This window comes from Zalophus californianus, chromosome 4 (genome assembly GCF_009762305.2).
Source record: "Zalophus californianus isolate mZalCal1 chromosome 4, mZalCal1.pri.v2, whole genome shotgun sequence".
In the NCBI taxonomy this organism is placed as follows: domain Eukaryota; kingdom Metazoa; phylum Chordata; class Mammalia; order Carnivora; family Otariidae; genus Zalophus; species Zalophus californianus.
This window is the reverse complement of record NC_045598.1, coordinates 103,568,976-103,593,275: the sequence shown is the minus strand read 5'-3', so window position 1 is coordinate 103,593,275 and position 24,300 is coordinate 103,568,976. Positions and strand designations below refer to the sequence as shown.

The window sequence follows — 24,300 nt, the reverse complement described above, 5'->3', positions numbered from 1 at the left end:
TGAGCCACCCAGGCGCCCTCTTTCCCAATTTTTTAAAAAAGATTTACTTATTTGTTTGTGTGTGTGTGAGAGAGAGAGAGGTGGTGGGAAAGGGCAGAGGAAGAGAGAATCCCAAGCAGACTCTCCACTGGCATGGAGCCCGATGTGGGGCTCAATCCCATAACCCCAAGATCACGACCTGAGTGGAAACCAAGAGGCAGATGCTTGACCGACTGAGCCACCCAGGCACCCCTCCTTTTCCAATTTTTGTAGCTGGAACATCCATTACCACATCAAATAAAGGTGGTAAGAATGGACATCCTTGTCTTCCTCCTGATCTTAGAGGAAAAGCTTTCAGCTTCTCACCATCGAGTATGATGTTAACTGAAGGCTTGTCATATAGGGTCTTAATTACGTTGAGGTATGTTCCCTCTAAACTCACTTTGTTGAGTTTTTATCATGTTGAATTTTGTCAATGTTTTTTTCTGCATTTATTGAGGTGGTCATTAGATTTTTAACTCTAATTTTGTTAATGTGGTGTATCATATTGATTTGTGGATATTGAACCATTCTTGCATCCCTAGGATAAATCCCACTTGATTATGGTTAATGATCCTTTTACTATGTTGTAGAATTTGGTTAGTATTTTGAGGAATTTTGCATCTATGTTCATTTGGCATATTGATGTGTAATTTTTTTTTTTTTTTTTTTTTGGTGGTGTGTTTGTCTGGTTTTGTTATCAAAAACTGGCCTTGTAGAATGCTGGCCCTGTAGAATGAATTTGGAAGCTTTCCTTCCTCTTCTATTTTTTGGAATACTTTGAGAAGGATAGGTATTAACTCTTCTTTAAATGTTTGGTAGAATTCACCTGTGAAGCCATCTGGTCCTAGACTTCTGTTTGTCGAGAGTTTTTGATTCCTGATTCAATTTGGTTACCAGTCTGCTCAGATTTTCTATTTTTTCCTGACTCAGAAGATTCTGTTTCCAGGAATGTATGTATTTCTTCTGGGTTGTCCAATCTATTTTTATTGAAGTATAGTTGACACATTACATTAGTTTTAGGTGTACAACATAGTGATTTGACAAATCTGTATGTTATGCTATGCTCAACCACAAGCGTAGCTACCATCTGTCAGCATACATTATTATAGTATCATTGACCATATTCCCTATGCCGTACCTTTTACCTCATGATTTATTCACTCCATATTCCAGCATTTTTGTGTATGGTGTGAGAAAGTGGTCATTCTCTTGCATGTAGCTGTCCAGTTTTCATAGCACCATTTATTGAAGGGACTGTCTGTTCTCCACTGTATATTCTTGCCTCCTGTTGATTAATTGACCATATAAGTGTGGGCTCATTTCTGGGTTCTCTATTCTGTTCTATTGATCTATGTGTATATTTTTTGTGCCGGTACTACACTGTTTTGATTACTGTAGCTTTGTAGTATATCTTGAAATCTGGGATTGTGATATACCAAATTTTCTTCTCCTGTCTCAAGATTGCTTTGGCTATTTGGCATTCTTCTGTGGTTTCATACAAATTAGTATTATTTGTTCTAGTTCTATGAAAAATGTTTTTGGTATTTTGATAGGAATTGCATTGAATCTATAGATTGCTTTGGGTAGTATGAACATTTTAACAATGTTTGTTCTTCCAATCTATGAGCATGAAATGTCTTTCCATTTGTTTGTGTCATCTTCAGTTTCTTTCATCAATGTCTTTTAAGTTTTCTGAGTACAGGCCTTATAACTTCTTGGTTAAGTTTATTCCTAGGTATTTTATTCTTTTTGGTGCAATTGTATATAGAATTGTTTCCTAAATTTCTTTTTCTGCTACTTTATTAGTGTATAGCAACACAACTGATTTCTGTGTATTAATTTTATATCTTGCAACTTTACTGAATTCATTTATTCTAATAGTTTTTTGGTGGAGTCTGTTGGGTTTTCTATGTGTAGTATGCCATCTGCAAATAATAACAATTATACTTTTTCCTTATCAATTTGGATGCCTTTTATTTATTGTCTGATTCTCACAGCTAGGTCTTCCAGTGTTATGCTGGATAAAAGTGGCAAGAGGGAAGGCTGTCCAATTTATTGGCTTCTAATTTTTCATAATCATTTCTTATAATCCTTTCTATTTCTATAGTGTTGGTTGTAACTTCTTTCATTTCTCATTTGGAGTCCTCTTTTATGAATCTGCCTAAAGGTATACGGTTTTGTTTATATTTCAGAGAACCAGCTCTTGATTTCATTGATCTTTTTTTTTTTTTTTTTTTTTGTTTCTATTTCCACTCAGATCTTTATTTCCTTTCTTCTACTAACTTTGGGCTTTGTTCTTTTTCTAGCTTTTTTAGGTATAAGGTTAAATTGAAATGTTCTTGTTTCTTGAGGTAGGGCAGTATATCTATAAGCTTCTTAGAACTGCTTTTACTGCATCCCAAAGACTGAATTGTGTTTTCATTTGTCTCCATGTATTTTTTGATTTCCTCCTTGATTTCTTGGTTGACCCATTCATTGTTTAGTAGTATGTTGTGTTCTTTTTAGATTTTTTCCTGTGATTTCTAGTTTCATACTGTTGTGGTTGGAAAAGATACAGGATATGATTTCAATCTTAAATTTATTGAGACCTGTTTTGTGGCCTGATGCGAGATCGTGGGGAATGTTCAATGTGTACTTGAAAACAATGTATATTAAATATTTATTTTTGTTTTGTATTTAGCTATTTTTGGATGGAATGTTCTGTATATACTTGTGAAGTCTATCTGGTCTAACATGTTGTTCAAAGTCACCATTTCCTCATTAATTTCTGTCTGGATGATATATTCACTGATGTAAGTGGAGTGTTAAAGCCACCTGTGATTATTGTATTACTGTCAGTTTCTCCCTTTATGTCTATTAATAATTCCTTTATGTATTCTGGTGCTTCTATGTTGGGTGCATAGATATTTATGATTGTTATGTTGGATTGTTCCCTTTATCGTTAGGTAGAGCCTTCATCTCTAGCTACTGTCTTTGTTTTAAAGTCTATTTTATCTAATGTAAGCACTGCTACCTTGGTTTTATTTCTGGCTTCCATTTGCATGGTATGTTTTCGAGCCTGTCACTTTTAGCCTGTCTTTAGGCCTGAGGTGAGTCTCTCATAGGCAGCATATAAATGGGTCTTGTTTTTATATCCATTCAGTTACCCACTGTGTTTTGATTGGAGCATTTAGACCATTTACATTTGAAGTAATTATTGATAGGTATGTACCTATGACATTTTGTTAATTGTTTTCTGGCTGTTTTTGTAGTTCTTCTATTCCTTTCTTCTTTTGCTCTCTTCCCTATGACTCTTGACTTTCTTTAGTGTTATGCCTGGATTCCTTTTTAATTTTTTGGTATCTATTACAGGTTTTTGTTTATGGTTACCATGAAGTTCCCATAGAACACCCGAAATATATACAATGTATATTAAGTTGATGGTCACTTAAATTCAAACCCATTTTTTTTTTTTTAAGAGAGAGAGAGAGTGACAGCACAAACGAGTGTGGGGGAGGGAGGGCAGAGGGAAAGAGAGAATCCTGAGCAGGATCCACGCCCTGTGTGGAACCCGATGCAGGGGGCTTGATCTCACAACCCTGAGATCATGACCTAAGCCGAAATCAAGAGTCAGATGCTTAACCGCCCGAGACACCCAGGCGTCCCAAATTCAAATACATTCTAAAGGCACATTTTTATTCCTTCCCCTCTGCATTTAGCGCATGTCTTATTTTATATCTTTTTATTTTGTAAATCTTTTTTATTTATTTATTTTTAAAGATTTTATTTATTTATTTGAGAGAGAGAGAATGAGAGACAGAGAGCACGAGAGGGAAGAGGGTCAGAGGGAGAAGCAGACTCCCTGCTGAGCAGGGAGCCTGATGTGGGACTCGATCCCGGGACTCCAGGATCATGACCTGAGCCGAAGGCAGTCGCTTAACCAACTGAGCCACCCAGGCGCCCTGTAAATCTTTTTTAAAGATATAATTGATTTTACTACTTTTGTGTTTCAACCTTCATACTAGGTTTATAAGTGACTAAGCTACTACCTTTACTATGTTTGCTCTTATTGGTGAAATTTTTTCCTTTCATAATTTTCTTCTAGTTATGGCCTTTTCTTTCCAGCCTGGAGAGGCCCTTCAACATTTTTTATAAGGCTGATTTAGGGGTTGTGACTTCTTTCTCCTTCAGTTCTGAAAATAATCTTGCTGGGTAGAATATTCTTGCATGTAGGTTTTTTTCCTTTCAGCCCTTTGCAGGCCAGAGGGGGAGTGGGATTATATATATAATCCCAAAATTTCTACTGAAAAGTCAGCTGATAGCCTTTATGAGATTTCCCTCGTATGTAGCTAGTTGCATTTCTCTTGCTGCTTTTTATCTTTAATCTTTGACACTTAAATTATTATGGGTCTTGTTGTTCCTCCTTGGGTTCATCTTGCTTGGGGTTCTCATGGACGTCTGTCTCCTTCTCCAGGTTAGGGAAGTTTTCAGTTATTTCAGTTATTATTTCTTCAAATAAGCTTTCTGTCCTTTTCTCTCTTCTCCTTCTGGGATCCTTATATCACGAATGTTACCACACTCTGATGTTGTCCCAGAGACTCTTTAACCTTATTTCAATTAAAATTTTTTTTCTTTTTGTTATTCAGCTTGGGTGCTTACCTGTCTTTCCAGATCACTGATCTGTTCTGTATCATCTGTTGATTCCCTCTAGGGTATTTTAAAATTTCAGTTATTATAAAAACCAATTAGAGATAAAGAATATATTTTCTATTTCTTTAAGTTCTCACTGAATTCATTTAATTTTCTTTCAAGTCTGGTGAGCATCTTTAGGACCATTACTCTGAACACTTTCTCAGGTTGATTGCTTATCTCCATTTTGTTCAGTTCTTAAGTTTTATCTTATTCTTTCATTTGGAGCATATTCCTGTCTCATTTTGTTTCACTTTTGGTGTTTGTCTCTATGAATTAGACAAAAGAGCTACCTCACCCTGTCTTAAAGGAGTGATCTTGTGTAGTAATGTCCCCAGTGTAGACTGCATGTACCTAGTGGCTTTGGGTGGAGCCAGCTCTGGTGGCATGGCTGAAGCAGGCATTGGCTGGGGTGATCTTGGGGTGCCTATGCCATGACTACTTTGGTGAGACAGCTGAGGGGGTCCTGGTGTGCGCCAGACAGTGCCCACCTGGAGCTGGTGTGGGCTAGGGTCCCTGGGTTTGCTGAGGCGGCAGGATGGCTAGAGCACCTGGACCCTGGGCCGGTCTTGCACTATCAAGCTGGAGAGGGAATGTGAACAGTGGCACTTGCTAGACGTGTGACCCTGGAGAGTTTCAGCAGTTTCCCTACCATTTGCTGGATGCTCTACGGTTAGTAAATTGGTTCCCTTCAGAGTCTAGTTGCTCTTGAAACTGCTATTTTTTCCCTGTGCCCCAGGTCTGGGGAATCTGTGTGCAGACTCCTCAGTGTTATCCCTCCCTACTGCGGTTTGTAGTGGCAAGGGTGGGGGTCTCATCATTACTGTGTCTCCATCTCCTGCTGTTCTCTATGTGGTCTATCTTTTTTTTGTGCAGACGCTGCTCAATCAGCCCTCAGTTCTTCAGGAGGAATTGCTCTTTATGTAGGTGTAGATTTGGTGTCTGTGGGAGGAGGTGAGTTCAGAGTCTTCTTTGTGCTGTCATCTTGGAGCCCTCTTCCTATGGTACTCATTTGCGTACGGACGTTGGAACTTTCTGAAGCAGAAAAGCATTAGAGCACCTTTCTTCTGTACCTCAGGGAGAAAGAATATGATTAAGAACACATTTTCAGACTCCTCTCTCCTCTGAAGGGAAGGTAATCTAACATTCCTTTATCCGTGTCTGGAAGTGATAATTCAGAACTTCTTTTTATAGGTACTGAAGGGCAGCCCTGCCGAGCTGGCAGGGCTGGAGGATGAAGATATCATCATCGAAGTGAATGGAGTGAACGTGGCGGATGAACCCTATGAGAAGGTGGTAGACAGAATTCAGAGCAGTGGGGAGAATGTCACACTCTTAGTCTGTGGAAAGAAGGCCTATGATTATTTCCAGGCTAAGAAAATCCCTATTGTTTCCTCCATGGCTGATCCACTGGATGCCCCCACTGCTTCCAAAGAAGAAACACTGGCAGAACCAGAGCATGACTCACACATGGCAAAAGAACGAGTGAGTGGTAATAGACTTCTTTTAGTGATCTAACCTATCAGGGTATGATAAAGTCCTTAATAAGCACACTTCAGGTCTCTGTTTACCACAGATTTCCTAGAATAATAGAAAATTACAAAGATAACAAGCAAGTCAAATTATTTTGGTGGAGAGAAGTGGTAGGAGGACAAGCTGCTTTTTCATGGCATGGACTTGATGGTAACTGTCCAGAGAAAAATCAAGAAATAAAAGTTTATCAAAATTATAATGGAACCACCAGAAGAACCTGAATCAGACTATGTATAAATTCTGGTTCTGCCACTTAACAGCCTTGGGCAAATGGATTTATTCGCTCTCTGCCTCACTTTCCCCACCTGTAAACCAAGGATAATTTGTAGGATTATTATTACTATTAAGACTATTTTTAAAAATTACTATTTTTTTATTTAAAATCGATTAACATATAGTATATTAGTTTCAGCGGTAGAGTTTAGTGATTCATCAGTTGCATATAACACCGAGTGCTCATGACATTGAGTGCCTTCCTTAATGTGCATCACCCAGTTACCCCATCCCCCTATCCACCTCCCCTCCAGCAACCCGCAGTTTGTTTTCTATTAACTAAGACTATTAAAGTGCCTCAAACAGTGCCTGGTTAATAATGCTAAGCATAAAATGAATGGTGGTGGTTAGAGACATTGTTTTTAAGATAATTGGCAGGTATTTGTGTTTTATTAATAGGGAGGAATAAGCATTACTCTGTATTTGGATTAAAATCCTTGATAAGTCTTTTATATTTTTGTCCAAGTTCATAGAGGAAATGTACGGCAAAGCCAAAACTCTAAAAGTTTTATATCATTCTTCTTTCCATTACATTTAATTCTACTCCATTTACATTAATTTTACAGATTGGTCATATAAATTAAATACTATTTGTTAATGAAGACACACGTAGTTTGGGGTGCTAGAATAAAAGACCATAGACTGGCTGGCTTATAAACAACACACATTTATTTCTCACAGTTCTGACACAGTTCTGAAGGACAGATTTGGTGTCTGGGGAAGGCCCTCTTCCAGGCTGTAGTCGGCCAATTTCCTGCCATGTCCTCACATGGTCGAAGGGGAGAGGGAGCTCGGTGGCAGGCGGGGAGCTCTTTTATAAGGCCCTAATCCCAATCATGAGGGCTCTGCCCTCATGACCTAATCACCTCCCAAAGGTTTCTACCTCCTGATATCATCACCTGACCTTAGGATTAGTATTTCAATACATGAATTTTGGGGAGATACAAACATTCAGACCAGAGCACACACAATAGCCACTGACCTTGCATTCTTGATTGCTTAGCAAAGAAAGCATTTTACTTGTCTTTCAAAAATTTTAAATTTCTATAGCAAGTCAATTATAGGCATATGTTAGCTTTATAGAAAAGATCTACAGATATTAAGAAATTTGTTAGTGTCAAATGGCAGGCTGGAAACAAAGCCAAGTGTACAATTCAGGTTACCTGGCTTCTAGTGAGTGACTCCACTCCCTGCCTTAAGTCATGCAACTGCTGACATTCATGCTCTCGCACTTCGCACTTACGGATCTTTTGTTTTCTTTTGCACAGGCGTACAGTACAGCCTCACATTCTTCTTCCAGTTCTGAAGATACAGAGATGTGATGAGAGCAACTAATGGCGTTGGCTGACAGCTGTTTCTGGATGTTGAGTAGGGATCCTTTCCCGAAGAATGAGCTGCCACCCATTCACTGTCTCTGGTAGAGACAAACTCCTCTGGAAACCAGTTCATCATGGGGGACTGTCTTCTATTGTCATTTGCCTTGGGGGTGACTACTGCAATAGATGGCTTATTTATGGTCAACTTAAGGCGGGAACCACATTTCTTTTCATGTGATTTCTTTCAAGCTTCAACTTCACTACATTTCTCTGTATGATGATATCTCTTAATTCTATAGGCTCCTTGAACATTAAAGATGATTTGTAAATCTGTATATGTGAGAGCTGCTATAACGTATCTGAGCAGATGAGCCTATTAAAATTATGCTTTTGTAAGAATGTTGTGGCTGCTAAAATAGATGCCATTAAGAATGCCTTTAGAGTATACTTGAATCTTCCTGGTTAGCTGATAAAACCTCAAGAGTGCTTTTGTTTCTGGTAAACTTGCTTTTAAGCTGTAACCTTCATTTTGCCTCTAGAAACCCAAAACATAGTTAAAATTCAGAATAAGATCTTAGAGACTTCCTGGTGATAAAACTAAGGATTTCCTTAAATTGCATTTCTCAATGTTCTATAACCTTTCCAGCATTTTCCTTTCACAGATGGAGAAGGTAGGGGCTAGCATAGGAAAATGACTTATTCTAGTTAACAGTTATTCATTGTTTTACCACACAGCATGAGAGGCAGATGGAAAGAAAAAAATGAGACATCATCACCAAGTTGAATGTACCGTAATTCACTCTCAAATAATACTAACTTAAAAGGAAATCAATAAAGATGATATACCTGAACGCTCTTGGTAGAATCTATTTCAGTAGCACACCGTCCCGTCCCCAGACAAGAACAGAGAACCTGTTGGTTATTTTAACAGGGCAGGGGTTGGCAGGAGGATGCCAACTCATGTTAGATTGCACAAGCACACTACACCAAGCTATCCTGGAGAAAATGAAGCTAAGGCCAAAGGGTTGCAATCTGATTTTAATGACAGTCAATCTTAAGGGAAAGCCACAACCTCCTCCATGTGAGCCTTGAGCAGAAATTCTGGATGTTCGGCCCAGCTACCTGAGACCTCCCCTTACCTGCAGAGTTCCAGTGTATTCCCGCCACCTAGTTTCTTGGCTCTTTTCCACCCCCCTTCCCACCAGCCTCAAACCCACATGGGATGCTCTCAGCTGAGTGCTAGCTTAAGGTTATTTCATGCTCCCATGTTCTAGCTAATGCTACTCATGATCACAGTATCCACAGAGGAGGGAGGCATACGCTGAAGGCAGAATATGCTACCTCAGCATTCTGATTGTTTAAAAAACATGAGGCCCTGGTCCCCTCCATTTTTTCTCTTATATCCAAATTCTGACACCACTGGCCTTCAGCAGTCTGTAACAGGCGTGAGTTCAAGGTGCCATATGCTTCTCTGGTGCCTGTTTGTGAGCCAAATAGAGGAACAGGATGCTGGAGAGAGCACTGACCAGGAAGATCACATCAAACCAACGGTGATAGAAGTTGAACTGTAGCTCTCCAAGGACTTCAGTGATTATGGTGCGATATTCTAGAGGCATGCTCATTCGAATCAGTAGCACGGAGGAGACAAAGTACATGCCCTGTAAGTTAATCCAGAAGTCACTTGGAATGTGGTGAAGGACCAAAGGGAATTGTTACAATATTTAGAAGTATAAACACTTCTGGTAGTTTACAGTTGTAAGCATAAAACTAGGTCATTACACTTACCATTATCTGTGCTAATAGCAGGACAATGACGTTGGAGGACTTACTGCTGGAGATGGCATAAAAGAACTGTCAAGAAAGGGAGAAGAACGTATGCAGTGCTGCTGGATTCTTGTGTCAAGAACATTAAGTAGCATACTTAACATTTAGTGAAAAGTGTCTATTCCCCATAGCAATCCAGTAGAGAACAACAGATATGATTAATGCTGTGAAGAAGAGAAACAGACTGATAGCAAAGGATCCAGCTATGGTGTCCCCAGAAGGAGAGCTGGTGGTTTTAAGAACTAATTACATTAGGACATGAAAGGATTCCAATCGCTATCAAATTTTTCAGAAACTATGTGATACACAGGACTTTCATATATCACTGTAAAACATTAGAACAGATTACTCCAGGCCACCCCAAGCCCTTGTAATTATTACTAGCCTGAGCTCTTTCCAAAATTGTGCTAGATGCCCGGAGTACCCTTCTCTTCTTCTCTCCTCCTAATCTCTTCACTCCTTTCATTCAAACAACTCTTGGATCTTGGGCTCCCCACACCTCTTCTCCAAGAGAAAACCTACCTTCTGCCTCCATAAAGCCTCCCGATGTTGATCAGAAAATAGTAAAACATTCTACTTGTCCTACTTAATGTCCTCCTTATGAGTGACTCTCAAAGTTACTCTAACCTCAAATACCTCTTGTTCATCCATTCCAAGTATCTCTGGAGCTCCTACCATGTGCCAGTTTCTACTCCTAGATGCTGGTGCCACATCAGTGAACAAAACAGACTGTGAACTCATTCTATGACCTTTGGTAAATGTACTCATCTGATTGGCATATGATGTAAATCCATCATCATAAGTTTACTGAGCAGTTTCAATTTTAAAAAATTTTATTGTAGGTCTTTTAAATACTTGTGACTGTTCAAGTTCTTTGAAGGCAGAAATCTTAATTAGGTAAAATTATCTCATGGTCACATGAAATGCCACAAATCATAATTTATTTATTTATTTATTTATTTTAAAGATTTTTATTTATTCATTGAGAGAGAGAGAGAATGGTAGAGAGAGAGCATGAGAGGGAGGAAGGTCAGAGGGAGAAGCAGACTCCCTGCTGAGCAGGGAGCCTGATGCGGGACTCGATCCCGGGACCCCAGGATCATGACCTGAGCCGAAGACAGTCGCTTAACCAACTGAGCCACCCAGGCGCCCCGCAAATCATAATTTAAACTCAGTGCTACAACATACCTTTGTAAGAGTGATCAGTAATCCTCTGATAGATGTGACGATAATTATTCCAACCAGAATGAAGGAAATGTGCTGAGACCAGAACTTTACCTGCCACCATAAAAGGAAGGAAAAGTATGTGTGAAATCTCTGTTGAGAGACATGTGAAGGCTATTCTTCTGATGCATTCTGATCTCTTATGTGACTGAGAGGGAACTTCATTAGGCCCTACCTCATTTAAAAAAAATTTTTAGGGAGGGAGGAAAATGAGTAAGGGGCAACTACACCTAGGAAGACTGCAGTGGATAGCTTAATAAGCAGACTTAATCAAAACTTAGGACAGAAGCAAGCAAGTGCAGTGGTAATGAAAAAAACACTAGTCAAAGAAACACAGATGGAACCAATGACGCAGCTTTGGTGTGTTAAGTGAAAAGCACAAATTGAAATTAAATAGCAGCTAAATTATTTTTAACATCTGTGAATGATAGTGACCTGATCACCCAAAACTTAAAGAAATTTTTCTTTTTATAATAAAAGAATATGTAAATGTTCTCAGCTATGGTCTAGGAAATAGTTGCCCTTCACTTGAATTACATGATGTTACCTTTTTCTCCTCTTGGTTTGCTTCATAGTGGAAGGCGGCTTTGGGACCCTGTGCTTGATTCGGGTCTGAAAAGTGTCTGTGGGGGAACTGCTATTACTAACATCTAAAAGATGTTATTCAGAGTTCTGAAACGTGGAGTATACAGATGGATAATAGATGAAATACAGAGACACCACAGCAACTAGCCTCAGAAAGCACTGATAAGGAAGAACACTTCTAATAATTGAGCCTAGTAAACATTTTAAAAGAGGAAAAGAGAACACGTATCAGCAATCGTGAAGCCTATTTTGTGGCATAATTTATAAACTACTTGGAGGAAAGATACCATGCTCCCTCACATGAAAAAGTTTACACTATTGATCTATCATCAAAAACCATGTGCTTTGAGTTGTTCATCAAGGACTGGAGCTCAATTTGCTCTGGTTCGCTTTCATTTTATCTAGCTACTAGGAGCATGTCCAGCTGAGGCAGATGGCTCGGGGGAGCACGCAGTCTGTCACTAGATTCACAGCACAGCTAAATGGCCCTCAGAGGGACTAAAGATGTGACTCTTACAATCATATCAAAGTGCTAATCATCTAGAATCACTGGCCATGTATATGTGTGTGTGTGTGTATATATATATATACACACACACACACATACATTTGGAAAATATATTCTTCTATAAATAAAGACATTAAACTTAAATTGGGACACGAGTATGTTTAATGATAGCGGTATTATAAAACAGGTAGAAAGAAGATGAAAACTGCACAGGTTACAGTCACCATCTTTAGCACAAAGTCCACATTAATTGGTAGATTAATTGGTAGCTTTTTACGGCAGACATAATTTCACTTCTAACGTGGAACACTAATTAGTAGTTAATTTTCTACTAGAGGAACCAAAGGTGAGTTTTGGATTTGATGATCTCATGTATCACAGAGAGAAGTATCCAATATTCGGTGGGGAGAAACTGGGCAGGGGGAGCTGGCTACAGAAAAGCAGTGGAGGAACTACAGAAATAATCATCTAAGACAGTAATAAATACCAGCCATCACTTCTGGTTTTACATCCTTTACAAATCTGCCATATGAGTATGTCAAAAAACAGAGGAGAGTGGGAAGAACAAAGGCAGAATTAAGTAAGGAATTAAAATCTTAACAATTGTAATTTATAACAGATAAAATAGGAACGTAAGAAACCAGGATCTTCATACAACTCTTACATCAAATTGGATCCCCAGGTAATTCACAGTGATCTCGATGCCTCTTGTAACAGGATCAGTTTTCCCAACTCGGTCAAAAACGATATTAATGGTGGCCTGCAAAGACATGGAACTTTATATTACAGCATCTCAATAATCACTACTTCAAAAAGTGACTCAAAATAATGAATCAATGTAACATATCTTACAGGCGGATGTTCCTACAACTGCAATTCTACTCTCAATCTACATCATACATAAGACATTTATTTTGGCTATTCACATACAGGCAAACAAAAGTCCTTATCTACCCTTTCTTTCTTTTCTGTAAAGAACAGAAGGAATAAAGGCTATGGCATATACAACCTTAATTTCACAGAAGTTAGGTAACAACATTCCGGTGGATAAAGTTTGAGTAAGAGAATCAAGAATTCCAGGGTTAGTCACTCTATTTTCTGAATGCTTGGAGAGCAATCACTAAAATAATGAAAAGAGAGTTACAGCTAACAAGTCAACAAGAGATCAGACAGAATTATGAAAAATACCCAATTAATCCAGAAGAAGGCAGAAAAAGAGGAAAAATGGAAAAAAGAACAGATGGGACAAATAAACATGTAACAACACTGCTGTTTTAAATCCAACCATATTAATAATTACATTAAATGTAAACAGTCTGACAACAGTCTGGCAAACTCTGACACTGTGGTGATAGGAGCCACAGATGATATGCAGATGAATGCACTTGGCTGTGTTCAAATAAAACTTTATTTACAATGGCAGGTGGTGGCTGGATTTGGCCTATGAGCTGCAGATGGCTGAATCCTGGTCTCAACATGCCAATTAAATGGCAGAGACTATAAGACTGGATAAAAAAGCAAGACCCAACTATATGTTGCTTACAAAAAAACCCACTTTAAATATAAAGATACAAATCAGTTAAAAGTAAAAGAATGGAAAAAGATACATTATGCTAACACTAATCAAGAGAAAACTGGAAAGTCTACATTAATATCAAAGTAGATTTCATAGTAAAAAATATTGCCAGGGATTAAAGGGTCATTTCAGAATGATAAAAGGATCATTTCAACAAGGGGTACACAATGACCCTGAAGATGTATGTACCAAATAATAGAGCTTTAAAATACATGAAGCAGGGGTGTCAGGAAGATGGTAGAGTAGGAGGATCCTGAGCTCATCCTGTCTCACAAACACACCAAGATAATAGCTACCTCTGTGTAACTCTGAAAACAACATGAAAACTGGCAGAACAGACCTTCCACAGTTAACTGTTGAGAGGAGGCCACATTGAAAAGGGTAGGAAGGGCTGAAACACACCTGGGAACCAAACCTCCTGTGAGACTAACCACAAACAGGTGGGACACCACAAGCACAGAGAAGCAGAGAGGATCAGACCCCACATGAGGCACCCCAGGCAGTGGGACGATGAGTTCCCAGTAACATCTGGCTTTGAAAACCAGTGGGGATTAACTTTGGGAGCTTTTAAGATCAGCAAGGCTCTTAAGTCCAGGTACTTGAAAAATAGGCAGGCCTTAACTCTGGGAGAGCCAGAGGGCAATCAGAAACTAAGTCCCAGCCCTTAAAGAGCTAGAATAAATAACTTGGCCTGAGACACAGCACAGCAACAGCAGCTTGAAAAGTGCTTGGGTATATGTGAAGGATATTCATTACCAATCTCAACACGTGCTGGAGGGTCAGGGAGACTTCTCTTCAGGAGACTTACAGAACAAAAGTGCTGGTGGGCACCATTTCTCTTCTCCTCCCCCAGTGTAGATAGCCAGACACTTGTGGGAACTACCACTAATACTCTCTACCTATCTTGCGAGCGCCCTGCCCCACTTTCACCTGGGGACCTGTCTGCCTCAGCAGGTGGTCCTTCAAAACAACTCCTGCCCCACCACACCCTGCAAGCAGCCTGAGCAGGGACCCACACCACTCCCAAAAGTGACTGCAGCCCTAGAGAGAGAGAGATAACTCTACATATCAGTGTGCCCGCAGTTCCAACAGCTGAGCCTCTTAGTTGGCTGTGCAGGCACTAAACCTTGCCCAGTATGCCCACAGCAGGCAAAGCAGGTCATTGCAGACAACTAAGGCAAATGCAACTCAGCCACAACAGTAGGGTGTATGTTGCCCACATAGGAGACACGCTTGGAGCACCTGGTTCTGGTGCCTGGAGGCACTGCACTACAGGGCACCACAGACCCTCTTCTACACAAGGCCATTACTTTCAAGACCAAGAGTCATAGCTGATCCCCTAATACACAGAAACAAACGGAGAGCTAAGACAGAATGAGGAGATAGAGGAATATGTCCCAAATGAAAGAACAGGACAAAATCACAGCAGCAGATCTAATGAAATGGAGATAAGCAATATACCTGGATAAAGAATTCAAAGTAATGGTCATAAAGATACTCACTGGACTTGTGAAAACAATAGATGAATTCAATGGGAACTTCAACAACGATATAAAAAGGAACCAGTCAGAGATGAAGAATTCAATAACTGAAATTAAAAAAACAAACAAACACACTAGAGGCAATCAACAGTAGATTGGAGGATGCAGAATGGATCAGCAATTTGGAAGACAGGGTAATGGAAAGCAACCAAGCTGAACAGCAAAAAGAAAAAAAGAATAATAATAAAGGAGAACAGGTTAACGGAACTCAGCAACACCATCAAGTGTAATAACATTCACATTATAGGCATCCCAGAAGGAGAAGAGAGAGAGAAGGGGGCAGAAAATTTATTTGAAGAAATAATAACTGAAAACTTCTCTAATCTGGGGAAGGAAACAGGTATCCAAATCCAGGGAGCACAGAGAGCGCCGAACAAGATTAACCCAAAGAGGTCCACACCAAGATATGTAAAATTAAAATGGCAGAAAGTAATGATAAAGAGAGAATTTTAAAGATTTATTTTGAGAGAGAGGGCATGTGCACACAAGCAGGGGGAGGGGCAGAGGGAGAGGGAGAGAAAATTCAAGCAGACTCCACAATGAGTTGGGGAGCTCAATCTCATGACCTGAGCCAAAATCAAGAGTTGGATCCTTAGCTGACTAAGGCACCCAGGTGCCTCTAAGGAGAGAATTTTAAAAGCAGCAAGAGAAAAAAAAGTTACTACGAGGGAAACCCTATAAAGTTATTAGCTGATTTTTCACCAGAAACTTTGCAGGCCAGAAGAGAGTGGCATTATATATTCTAAGTACTGAAAGGAAGACCTGCAACCAAGCATACTCTACAAGGCAAAGTTATCATTCAGAATAAAAAAAGAGACAAAAAGTTTCCCAGACAAAAGTTCAAGGATTTAATCACCACTAAACCAGCCCTACAAGAAATGTAAAAGGAAATTGAGTGGAAAGAAAAGGCCATAATCATAAGAAAGTTATGAAAGGAAAAATTTTCATAGGTAAAAGCAAACATATAATAAGTGTAGTAGATTAATCCCTTATAAAGCCAGTCTGGAGCAAAAGTAGTAAAATCTTTATATCTACAAAACCAATCAAGAAATACACAAAATAAAAAGATGTAAAATACAGTATCATACACATAAAATGTGGAAGGGGAGTAAAAATGTAGTACTTTTAAAATGTTTTTGCATTTAAGCTTGAACCTAAGTTCAGCCATCAAGTTAATACAGACTGCTATACACCTAAGATAAAATATATAAGCCTAATAAAACCACAAATCAGAAACCTTTAATAGGTACACAAAAAATAAAGAGAAAGGAATCCAAACATAACACTGCCACACGGGAAGAGAGCAACAGAAGGAAAAGAGAAGAACCACAAAAACAATCAGAAAATAATGAACGAAATGGCAGTAAGTACATAACTATCAATAATTACTTTAAATGTAAATCGTCTAAATGCACCAATTAAAAGACCAAAGGTGAATGAATGGATAAAAAAAACAAGACCCATCTATATGCTCCTTTAAGAGACTAACTGCAGACCTAAAGACACATACAGACTGAAAATGAAGGGCTATAAAAAATACACCATGCAAAAGGCAGGAGAAAAGCTGGGATAGCAATGCTTAATATCAGATAAAGTAGACTTTAAAACAAAGACTGTAGGCTAGAGACAAAGGAGGGCACTACATAATGATAAAGGGATCAATCTAACAAGAGGATATAACAACTATAAATATCTATGCCCTCAACATAGGAGCACCTAAATACATAAAGCAATAATTAACAGACATAAAGGGAGAAGTTGACAGTGATACAATAATAACAGGTGACTGTAACATTCCACTTACATCAGTGTAGATCATTTAGACAGAAATCAATAAGGAAACAGTGGATTTGAACAACACATTAGACCAGATGGACTTAACAGATATATACTGAACATTCCATCCAAAAACCAGTGAATACATTCTTTTCAAGTACACGTTGAACATTCCCCAGAATAGATCACAACTTAGGCCACAAAACAAGTCTCAATAAATTTAAGAAGACTAAAATCATATCATGCATCTTTTCCAACCACAATGGTATGACACTAAAAATCAATCACAAGAAAAAAATCTAAAAAGAATACCAATACATGGAAGCTAAATAACATGCTACTAAACAATGAATGGGTCAACCAAGAAATCAAGGAGGAAATAAAAAAATACAAGGAGACAAATGAAAATGAAAATACAATGGTTCAGTCTTTGAGATGCAGTAAAAGCTGTTCTAAAAGGGAATTTCATAGCAACAAAGGCCTCACAAGAAAAAAGAAAAATCTCAAGTAAACGACCTAACCGTACACCTAAAAGAGCTATGAAAGACCAAAGCCCAAAGCTAGCAAAGGGAAGGAAGTAATAGAGATTAGAGCAGAAATAAATGAAAGAGAGAGAGAAAAAATGAAAAGATCAATGAAACCAGAACCTGTTTCTTTGAAAAGATTAACAAAATTGGTATATCTGTGGCCAGATTCATCAAGAAAAAGACTCAAATAAAATCAGAAATAAAGGAGGAGAAATAACAATTGACAGCACAGAAATACAAAGGGTTATAAGAAACTATTACGAAAAACTGTATGCCAACAAATTGGACAACCTAGAAGAAACAGATTCTTAGAAACATAATCTTCTAAAACTGAATCAGGAAGAAATTGAAAATCTGACCAGAGCAATTACTAGTAATGAAATGGAATCAGTAATAAAAAAAAACTCCCCCAAAACAGAAGTCCAGGTTCAGATGGCTTCACAGGTAAATTCTACCAAATATTTAACAAAGAGTTAATACCAGAGAGGTGAAAGACCTATACTCTGAAAACTGTAAAACACTGATGAAAGAAAGTGAAGATGAATCAAACAAATGGAAAGATATTCCATGTTTGTACACCTTAAACTAATGTAACATTGTGTGTCAAGTCTACCAAAATAAAGAAGAGCTAATACCTATTCTTCTCAAACGATTTTTAAAAAAAGATTTATTGAGAATCATGGAACACATCAAAAACTAATGAGGTGGGCGCCTGGGTGGCTCAGTTGGTTAAGCGACTGCCTTCAGCTCAGGTCATGATCCTGGAGTCCTGGGATCGAGTCCCGCATTGGGCTCCTTGCTCAGCAGGGAGTCTGCTTCTCCCTCTGACCCTCTTCCCTCTCGTGCTCTCTGTCTCTCATTCTCTCTCTCTCAAATAAATAAATAAAATCTTTAAAACAAAACAAAACAAAACAAAAAACAAAAACTAATGCGGTACTGTATGGTGACTAACATAAAAAAAAAGAAAAAAAAGGATATATTGATTTCTTTTAGAGAGAGGAGGGTGGGGAGGGATGGAAGGAGAGGACGAGGGAAAGAATCCCAAGCAGAATCCACAATGAGCACGGAGCCTGATGCAGGGCTTGATCTCACGACCCATGAGATCACAACCTGAGCCAAAACCAAGTCGGATGCTCAACCAACTGAGCCACCCAGGCACCCCTCTTCTCAGATGATTAAAAAAAAAAAAATAGAAGAGGAAGGAAACTTCCAAATTCATTCTACAAGGCCAACATTTCCCTGATACCAAAACCAGAGACACTACAAAAAAAGAAAACTATAAGCCAATATTTCTGATGTACATGGATGCAAAATTCCTTAACAAAATTTAGCAAACTGAAAAAAAAATTTTGCAAACTCAATTCAACAATACATTAAAAAAATTATTCACCATGATCAAGTAGAATTTATTCCAGGAATACCAGGGTGATTCAATATTCTCAAATCAAACATGATAAACCACATCAACAAAATAAAGTATAAAAACCATATGCTCATTTCAAAAGATGCAGAAAAAGCATTTGACAAAGTACATCATCCATTCACGATAAAGTGGATTTAGAGGGAACAAAGTGGGTTTAGAGGAACATATATCAGCATAATAAAGGCCATATATGAAAAATGTTCATTGGTGAAAATGAGCATCATACTCATTGGTGAAAAACTGAAAGCTTTTCCTCTAAGATCAGGAAGAAGACAAGGATGTCCACTTTCACCACTTTTATTCAACATAATAAAGGAAGTCCTAGTTGCAGCAGTCAGACAAGAAAAAAAAAAGGCATTCAGAATGATAAGGAAGTTAAACTGGCTATTTGCAGATAACATGATAAAATACAAAAACCTAGAAACTCCACCAAAACATTAGAACTGATAAATGAATTCAGTAAAGTTGTAGAATACAAAACTAGTATACAGAAATCAGTTGCACTTCTATATACTAATAACTAAGTACTGGAAATTAAGGAAACAATCCCATTTGCAACTGCACCAAAAAGATTATCTAAGAATAAACTTAACTTAGGAGGTGAAAGACCTATTACCCTGAAAACTATAAAATATTGATGAAAGAAATTGAACACAAACACATGGAAAGATAATCTGTGCTCATGGATTAGAAGAATTAATATTAAAATGTCCATACCACCCAAAGCAATCTACAGATTCCATGCAATCCCTACCTAAATACGAACAGCATTTTTCACAGAACTAGAGTGAATAATTCTAAAATTTGTATGGAACCACAAAAGACCCCAAATAGTCAAAACAATCTTGAAAAGAACAAAGCTGGGGGCGCCTGGGTGGCTCAGTTGGTTAAGCGACTGCCTTCGGCTCAGGTCATGATCCTGGAGTTTCAGGATCAAGTCCCGCATCAGGCTCCCTGCTCAGCGGGGAGTCTGCTTCTCCCTCTGACCCTCCCTCCTCTCATGTGCTCTCTCTCAAATAAATAAATAAAATCTTTAAAAAAAAAAAAAAAGAAAAGAACAAAGCTGGAGGTCTCACAGTCCTGGGGTTCAAGATATACTACAAAGCTGTAGTAACCAGAACAGTACGGTACTGGCACAAAAACAGACACACAGATCAATGGAACAGAAGAGAACAATATCATATGATCCAGTAATCCCACTACTGGGTACTTACTGAAAGAATATGAAAACACTAATTTGAAAAGCTATATGCACCCCAATGTTTACAGCAGCATTATTTACAATAGCTGAGATATTGAGGCAACCCAAGTGTCCACTGATAGTTGAATGGATAAAAAGATGTGGCACATATATGCAGTGGAACATTACTCAGCCATAAAAAAGAATGTGATCTTGCCATTTCCAACAATCGTAGAGGGTACTATGCTAAGTGAAATAAGTCAGACAAGGAAAGACAAATGACACACGATTGCACTTATAAGCAGAATCTTAAAAACAAATGAACAAAGAAATAAGCAAACAGACTCTTAAATGCAGAGAACAAACTGGCGGTTGCCAGAAGGGAGGTGAGTGAAGGGATGGGTGAAATGCATAAAGGCGACTAAGAGACACAAACTTTCAGTCATGGAGATGAAATGTACAGCACAGAGAATAGTCAATAATATTATAACATTGTATGGTGACAGATGGTGACTACACTTATAGTGAGTACTCTGTAATCTACAGAATTGTTGAATCACTATGTTGTACATCCGAAATTAACATTCTGTGTTAATTATAATTGGGTAAAAAAAATACAGAAGCAAAAACTGATAGAACTAAAAAAAACAAATCCACAACAATGGTTTGGAATTTCATCAAATCCCGCCCCCCCAAAAAAACCTGATAAGATAGTCAGAAAATTAGCAAGGATACAGAAAACTTTAACAATACTATCAACTAACTTGACCTAATCGACATTTATACAACACGCCAGCCAACAGGAGCAGAAAACAAGTCTCAATAAATTTGAAGAGATTTAAATCATACTAAGTATGTTCTCAGATCACATGGAATTAAATTAGAAATCAATTACAGAAGGATATTCACAAGATCCCCCAAATATTTAATAACATACTTCTGAATAACCCGAGTCAAAGAAGAAAAATTAGAAATATTTTGAACTGAAATAAAAATACATCAGAAACGTTGTATTTTGTGAGATGCTTAGCAAGAAATTTATAGCACTAAAACACATACTAAAAGTTTTCAATCAATGATCTTAGCTTGCACTTTACAAAATTAGAAAAAGACCCAAAATAAGCAGAAGAGAAATTATAAGAATCAGAGCAGAAATTGATAAAATTGAACACAGAGAAACAATATAGATAATTAATCCAAAAGCTGGTTCTTTGAAGAGTTCAATAAAATTGATAAACCTTGATCCAGACTGATCAGAAAAAAAAAAAGACACAAATTAGCAATATCAAGAATTAGGTATCACTTCATAGCCACTAGAATGACTCTAATAAAAAGATAAATAAGTGTTGGTGAGGATGTGGAGAAATGACAACTGTGACACTGCTGGTGCGAATGTAAACTGGTGCAGCTGCTTGGGAAAACAGCCTGGCGGATTGGCAGTTTACCAAAAGGTTCAACATATAGGTAGCATATGACCCAGCAATTTTACTTTCACAGGCATGTACCTAAGGGAAATGAAAACATATATTCACATAAAAATTTATCCATAAATGCTCACAATGGCATCATTTATAATGGTTCAAAAAGTTGAAACAACCCAATGTTTCTCAACTGATGGATAGATAAATAAAATGTGGCATATCCATATCATGGAATATTATTCATCCATAAAAAGGAATGAAGTATTGATAGAGGCTACAATATAGATGAACCTTAAAAACATTTACTAAGAAGCTAATCACAAAAGACCACATGTTGTATGATTCAATGTACATGAAATATCCAGAATAGAAAATCTATAGAGACATAAAATAGATTAGTGCCTGCCTAAGTCTAGAGAAGAAATAAGGAATGACTGCTAATGGGTATGGAATTTCTTTTGGGGTGATTGTATCGATGTGTGCACAACTCTGTGAATATATTAAAAACCACCAAACTGTACACAAAATGGGTGAATTTTTTGGTATGTGACTATCTCAATAAAGGTGTTATATAAAGAGGAGAGGGGTGACATTACTACAGATTTTATAGATAGTAAAAGGATAATAAGGGAATATTAAGAGCAATTTTATGCTAATAAATCTGACAACTTCAATAAAAATGGACAAATTCCTTGAAAGACAGAAACTACAAAAGCTCACTCAAGAAATATACAACCTGAATAAACCTTATCATCTATTAAAGAAATTAAATCTGTAGCTAAACGATTTTCCTGCAAAGAAGACTCTAGATCTAGATGCCTTCACTGGTGAATTCCACCAAATGTTTAAGAAAGAAATGATAATAATTCCACATAAACTCTTCCACTAATTGGAAGAGGAAGGAATTCTTCTCAACCTCTAAGGTCAGCATTACTCTGACACCAAAGCCAAAAACATTACAAGAAAACTATACTCTGATATTTCTCATAAACATCGATGCAAAAATTCTTAGGAAAATGTTAGCAAATTAAATCCAACAACATACACCATGGCCAAGTAAGGTTTATTACAGGAATTCAAGGCCAGTTTAATATTAAAAAATTAACCAATGTAACTCACTATACCAGCTGACTAAAAAGCAAAAGTCATATGCTCCTTTCAATAGATGCAGAAACAGCATTTGACAAAATCAAACACACTTTCATGATCAAAAACATTCAATAAACTTTGAGCAGAAGTAACTTCCTCAACCTGCTAAAGGGCATCTAGGAAAAGCCAACAGCTAACACCATATTTAACAAGATCAGGATGACTGCTCTTACCACTTTTTTTTTTTTTTTTAAGATTTTATTTATTTATTTGACAGAGAGAGAGAGACAGTGAGAGGGAACACAAGTAGGGTGGGTGGGAGAGGGAGAAGCAGGCTTCCTGCAGAGCAGGGAGCCCGATGCGGGGCTCGATCCCAGGACCCTGGGATCATGACCTGAGCCGAAGGCAGACGCTTAACGACTGAGCCACCCAGGCGCCCCACCACTTCTGTTTAATTTTGTACAGGAGGTTTTGATCAGTGCAATAAGGCCAAAGGAGGAGAAGAAAGAAGAAAGATGGGATAGGACAGAAAAGGAAGGGAAAGGAAGGGAAGAAATAAAAGGTATCCAGATAGGAAACAAAGAAGTAAAACTGTCTTCATTTGCAGAGATCTGATTGTCTATGTAGAAAAAAATCCTGTGAAATCTATAAAAAGTTTTTAGAACAAGGGGATTTAGCAAGGTTGTGAAACAGAGAAGATCGACAGACAAGAATCAGTTGTGTATCTATATATCAGAAACACTCAGAAACTAAAATTATAAAAACAGTCCCATGTATAATAGCACCAAAAATATTAAATACTTGAGATAAAGCTAACGAAAGATGCAAAGGATAAACTGGACTTCATCAAAATTAAAAAATTCAATTCTTTGAAAGATACTATGCAGAGAATGACAAGCTAAGCTAGTGATTGGGAGAGAATATATGATAATCACATATTTGATAAAGGGTTTCCAGAATATAGTGAAAAACTTGCAAAACCCAATAAAAAGAAATCCTAATTTAAAAATTGGGCAGCAAATTTCAATAGCTGTATCTCCCCTCTCCCCCCAAATATACAGGCGGCAAATCAGCACATGAAAAGTTGTTTAGCACCATTAGGCATTAGAGAAATGCAAATTAAACAATTAATATCACCTCATACCTACTAGAATGTCTAAAATTTAAAAGACTGACTAGGGGCGCCTGGGTGGCTCAGTTGGTTGGGCGACTGCCTTCGGCTCGGGTCATGATCCTGGAGTCCCGGGATCGAGTCCCGCATCGGGCTCCCTGCTCGGTGGGGAGTCTGCTTCTCCCTCTGACCCTCTTCCCTCTCGTGCTCTCTATCTCTCAAATAAATAAATAAAATCTTTAAAAAAAAAATAAAATTTAAAAGACTGACTATAAAATGTGAGCAAGGATGTGGAGTAAGTGAAACTCTCAAACAATGCAGGTGGGGATGTAAAATGGTACAACCTCTTTGGAAAAGTTTGGCCATTTCTTCAAAAGTTTAACATCTGCCATGTGACCTAGCCATGCTATACCTAAGTGTTTTCTCCCAAGAAGAAAGAGTATATGTCCACATACAAACTTGTACACAAATGTTCATAGCAGCTTTATTTGTAATATCCCCAAAATGGAAACAAATACCCATCAGCAGGTGAACAGATAAACAAATTCTGGTATAATCGCACAATGGAATACTGCTTGGCAATGAGAAGGAATAAACTATTGATCACATGATAACATGAATGAAACATAAAATAATTATGCTGAGTAGAAGCTGTCAGACAGAAAAAAGGTACCTACTCTAAGATTTCATTTATATAAAGTCCT

At 37.9% G+C, this 24,300-nt stretch overlaps 2 protein-coding genes across 6 annotated transcripts in view; one reads left to right on the top strand and one right to left on the bottom strand.

Moving 5' to 3' along the window:
* Window positions 1–8,662, top strand: part of PDZK1 (PDZ domain containing 1) — a 49,771-nt gene extending 41,109 nt beyond the window's left edge. For all 3 annotated transcript variants that reach the window (XM_027618519.2, XM_027618507.2, XM_027618515.2), the window contains 2 exons: window positions 5,884–6,174; window positions 7,764–8,662. In XM_027618519.2, the coding sequence (XP_027474320.1) occupies window positions 5,884–6,174; window positions 7,764–7,817 (345 nt within the window). In that variant the 3' untranslated portion in view covers window positions 7,818–8,662. The remainder of the gene's footprint in view (window positions 1–5,883; window positions 6,175–7,763) is intronic.
* Window positions 8,663–8,832: 170 nt separating this feature from the next.
* GPR89A (G protein-coupled receptor 89A) overlaps window positions 8,833–24,300 on the bottom strand; it is a 57,527-nt gene continuing 42,059 nt past the window's right edge. For all 3 annotated transcript variants that reach the window (XM_027618525.1, XM_027618541.1, XM_027618532.1), the window contains 4 exons: window positions 12,617–12,712; window positions 10,824–10,913; window positions 9,597–9,662; window positions 8,833–9,469 (listed from right to left, as the gene is read on the bottom strand). In XM_027618525.1, the coding sequence (XP_027474326.1) occupies window positions 9,263–9,469; window positions 9,597–9,662; window positions 10,824–10,913; window positions 12,617–12,712 (459 nt within the window). In that variant the 3' untranslated portion in view covers window positions 8,833–9,262. The remainder of the gene's footprint in view (window positions 9,470–9,596; window positions 9,663–10,823; window positions 10,914–12,616; window positions 12,713–24,300) is intronic.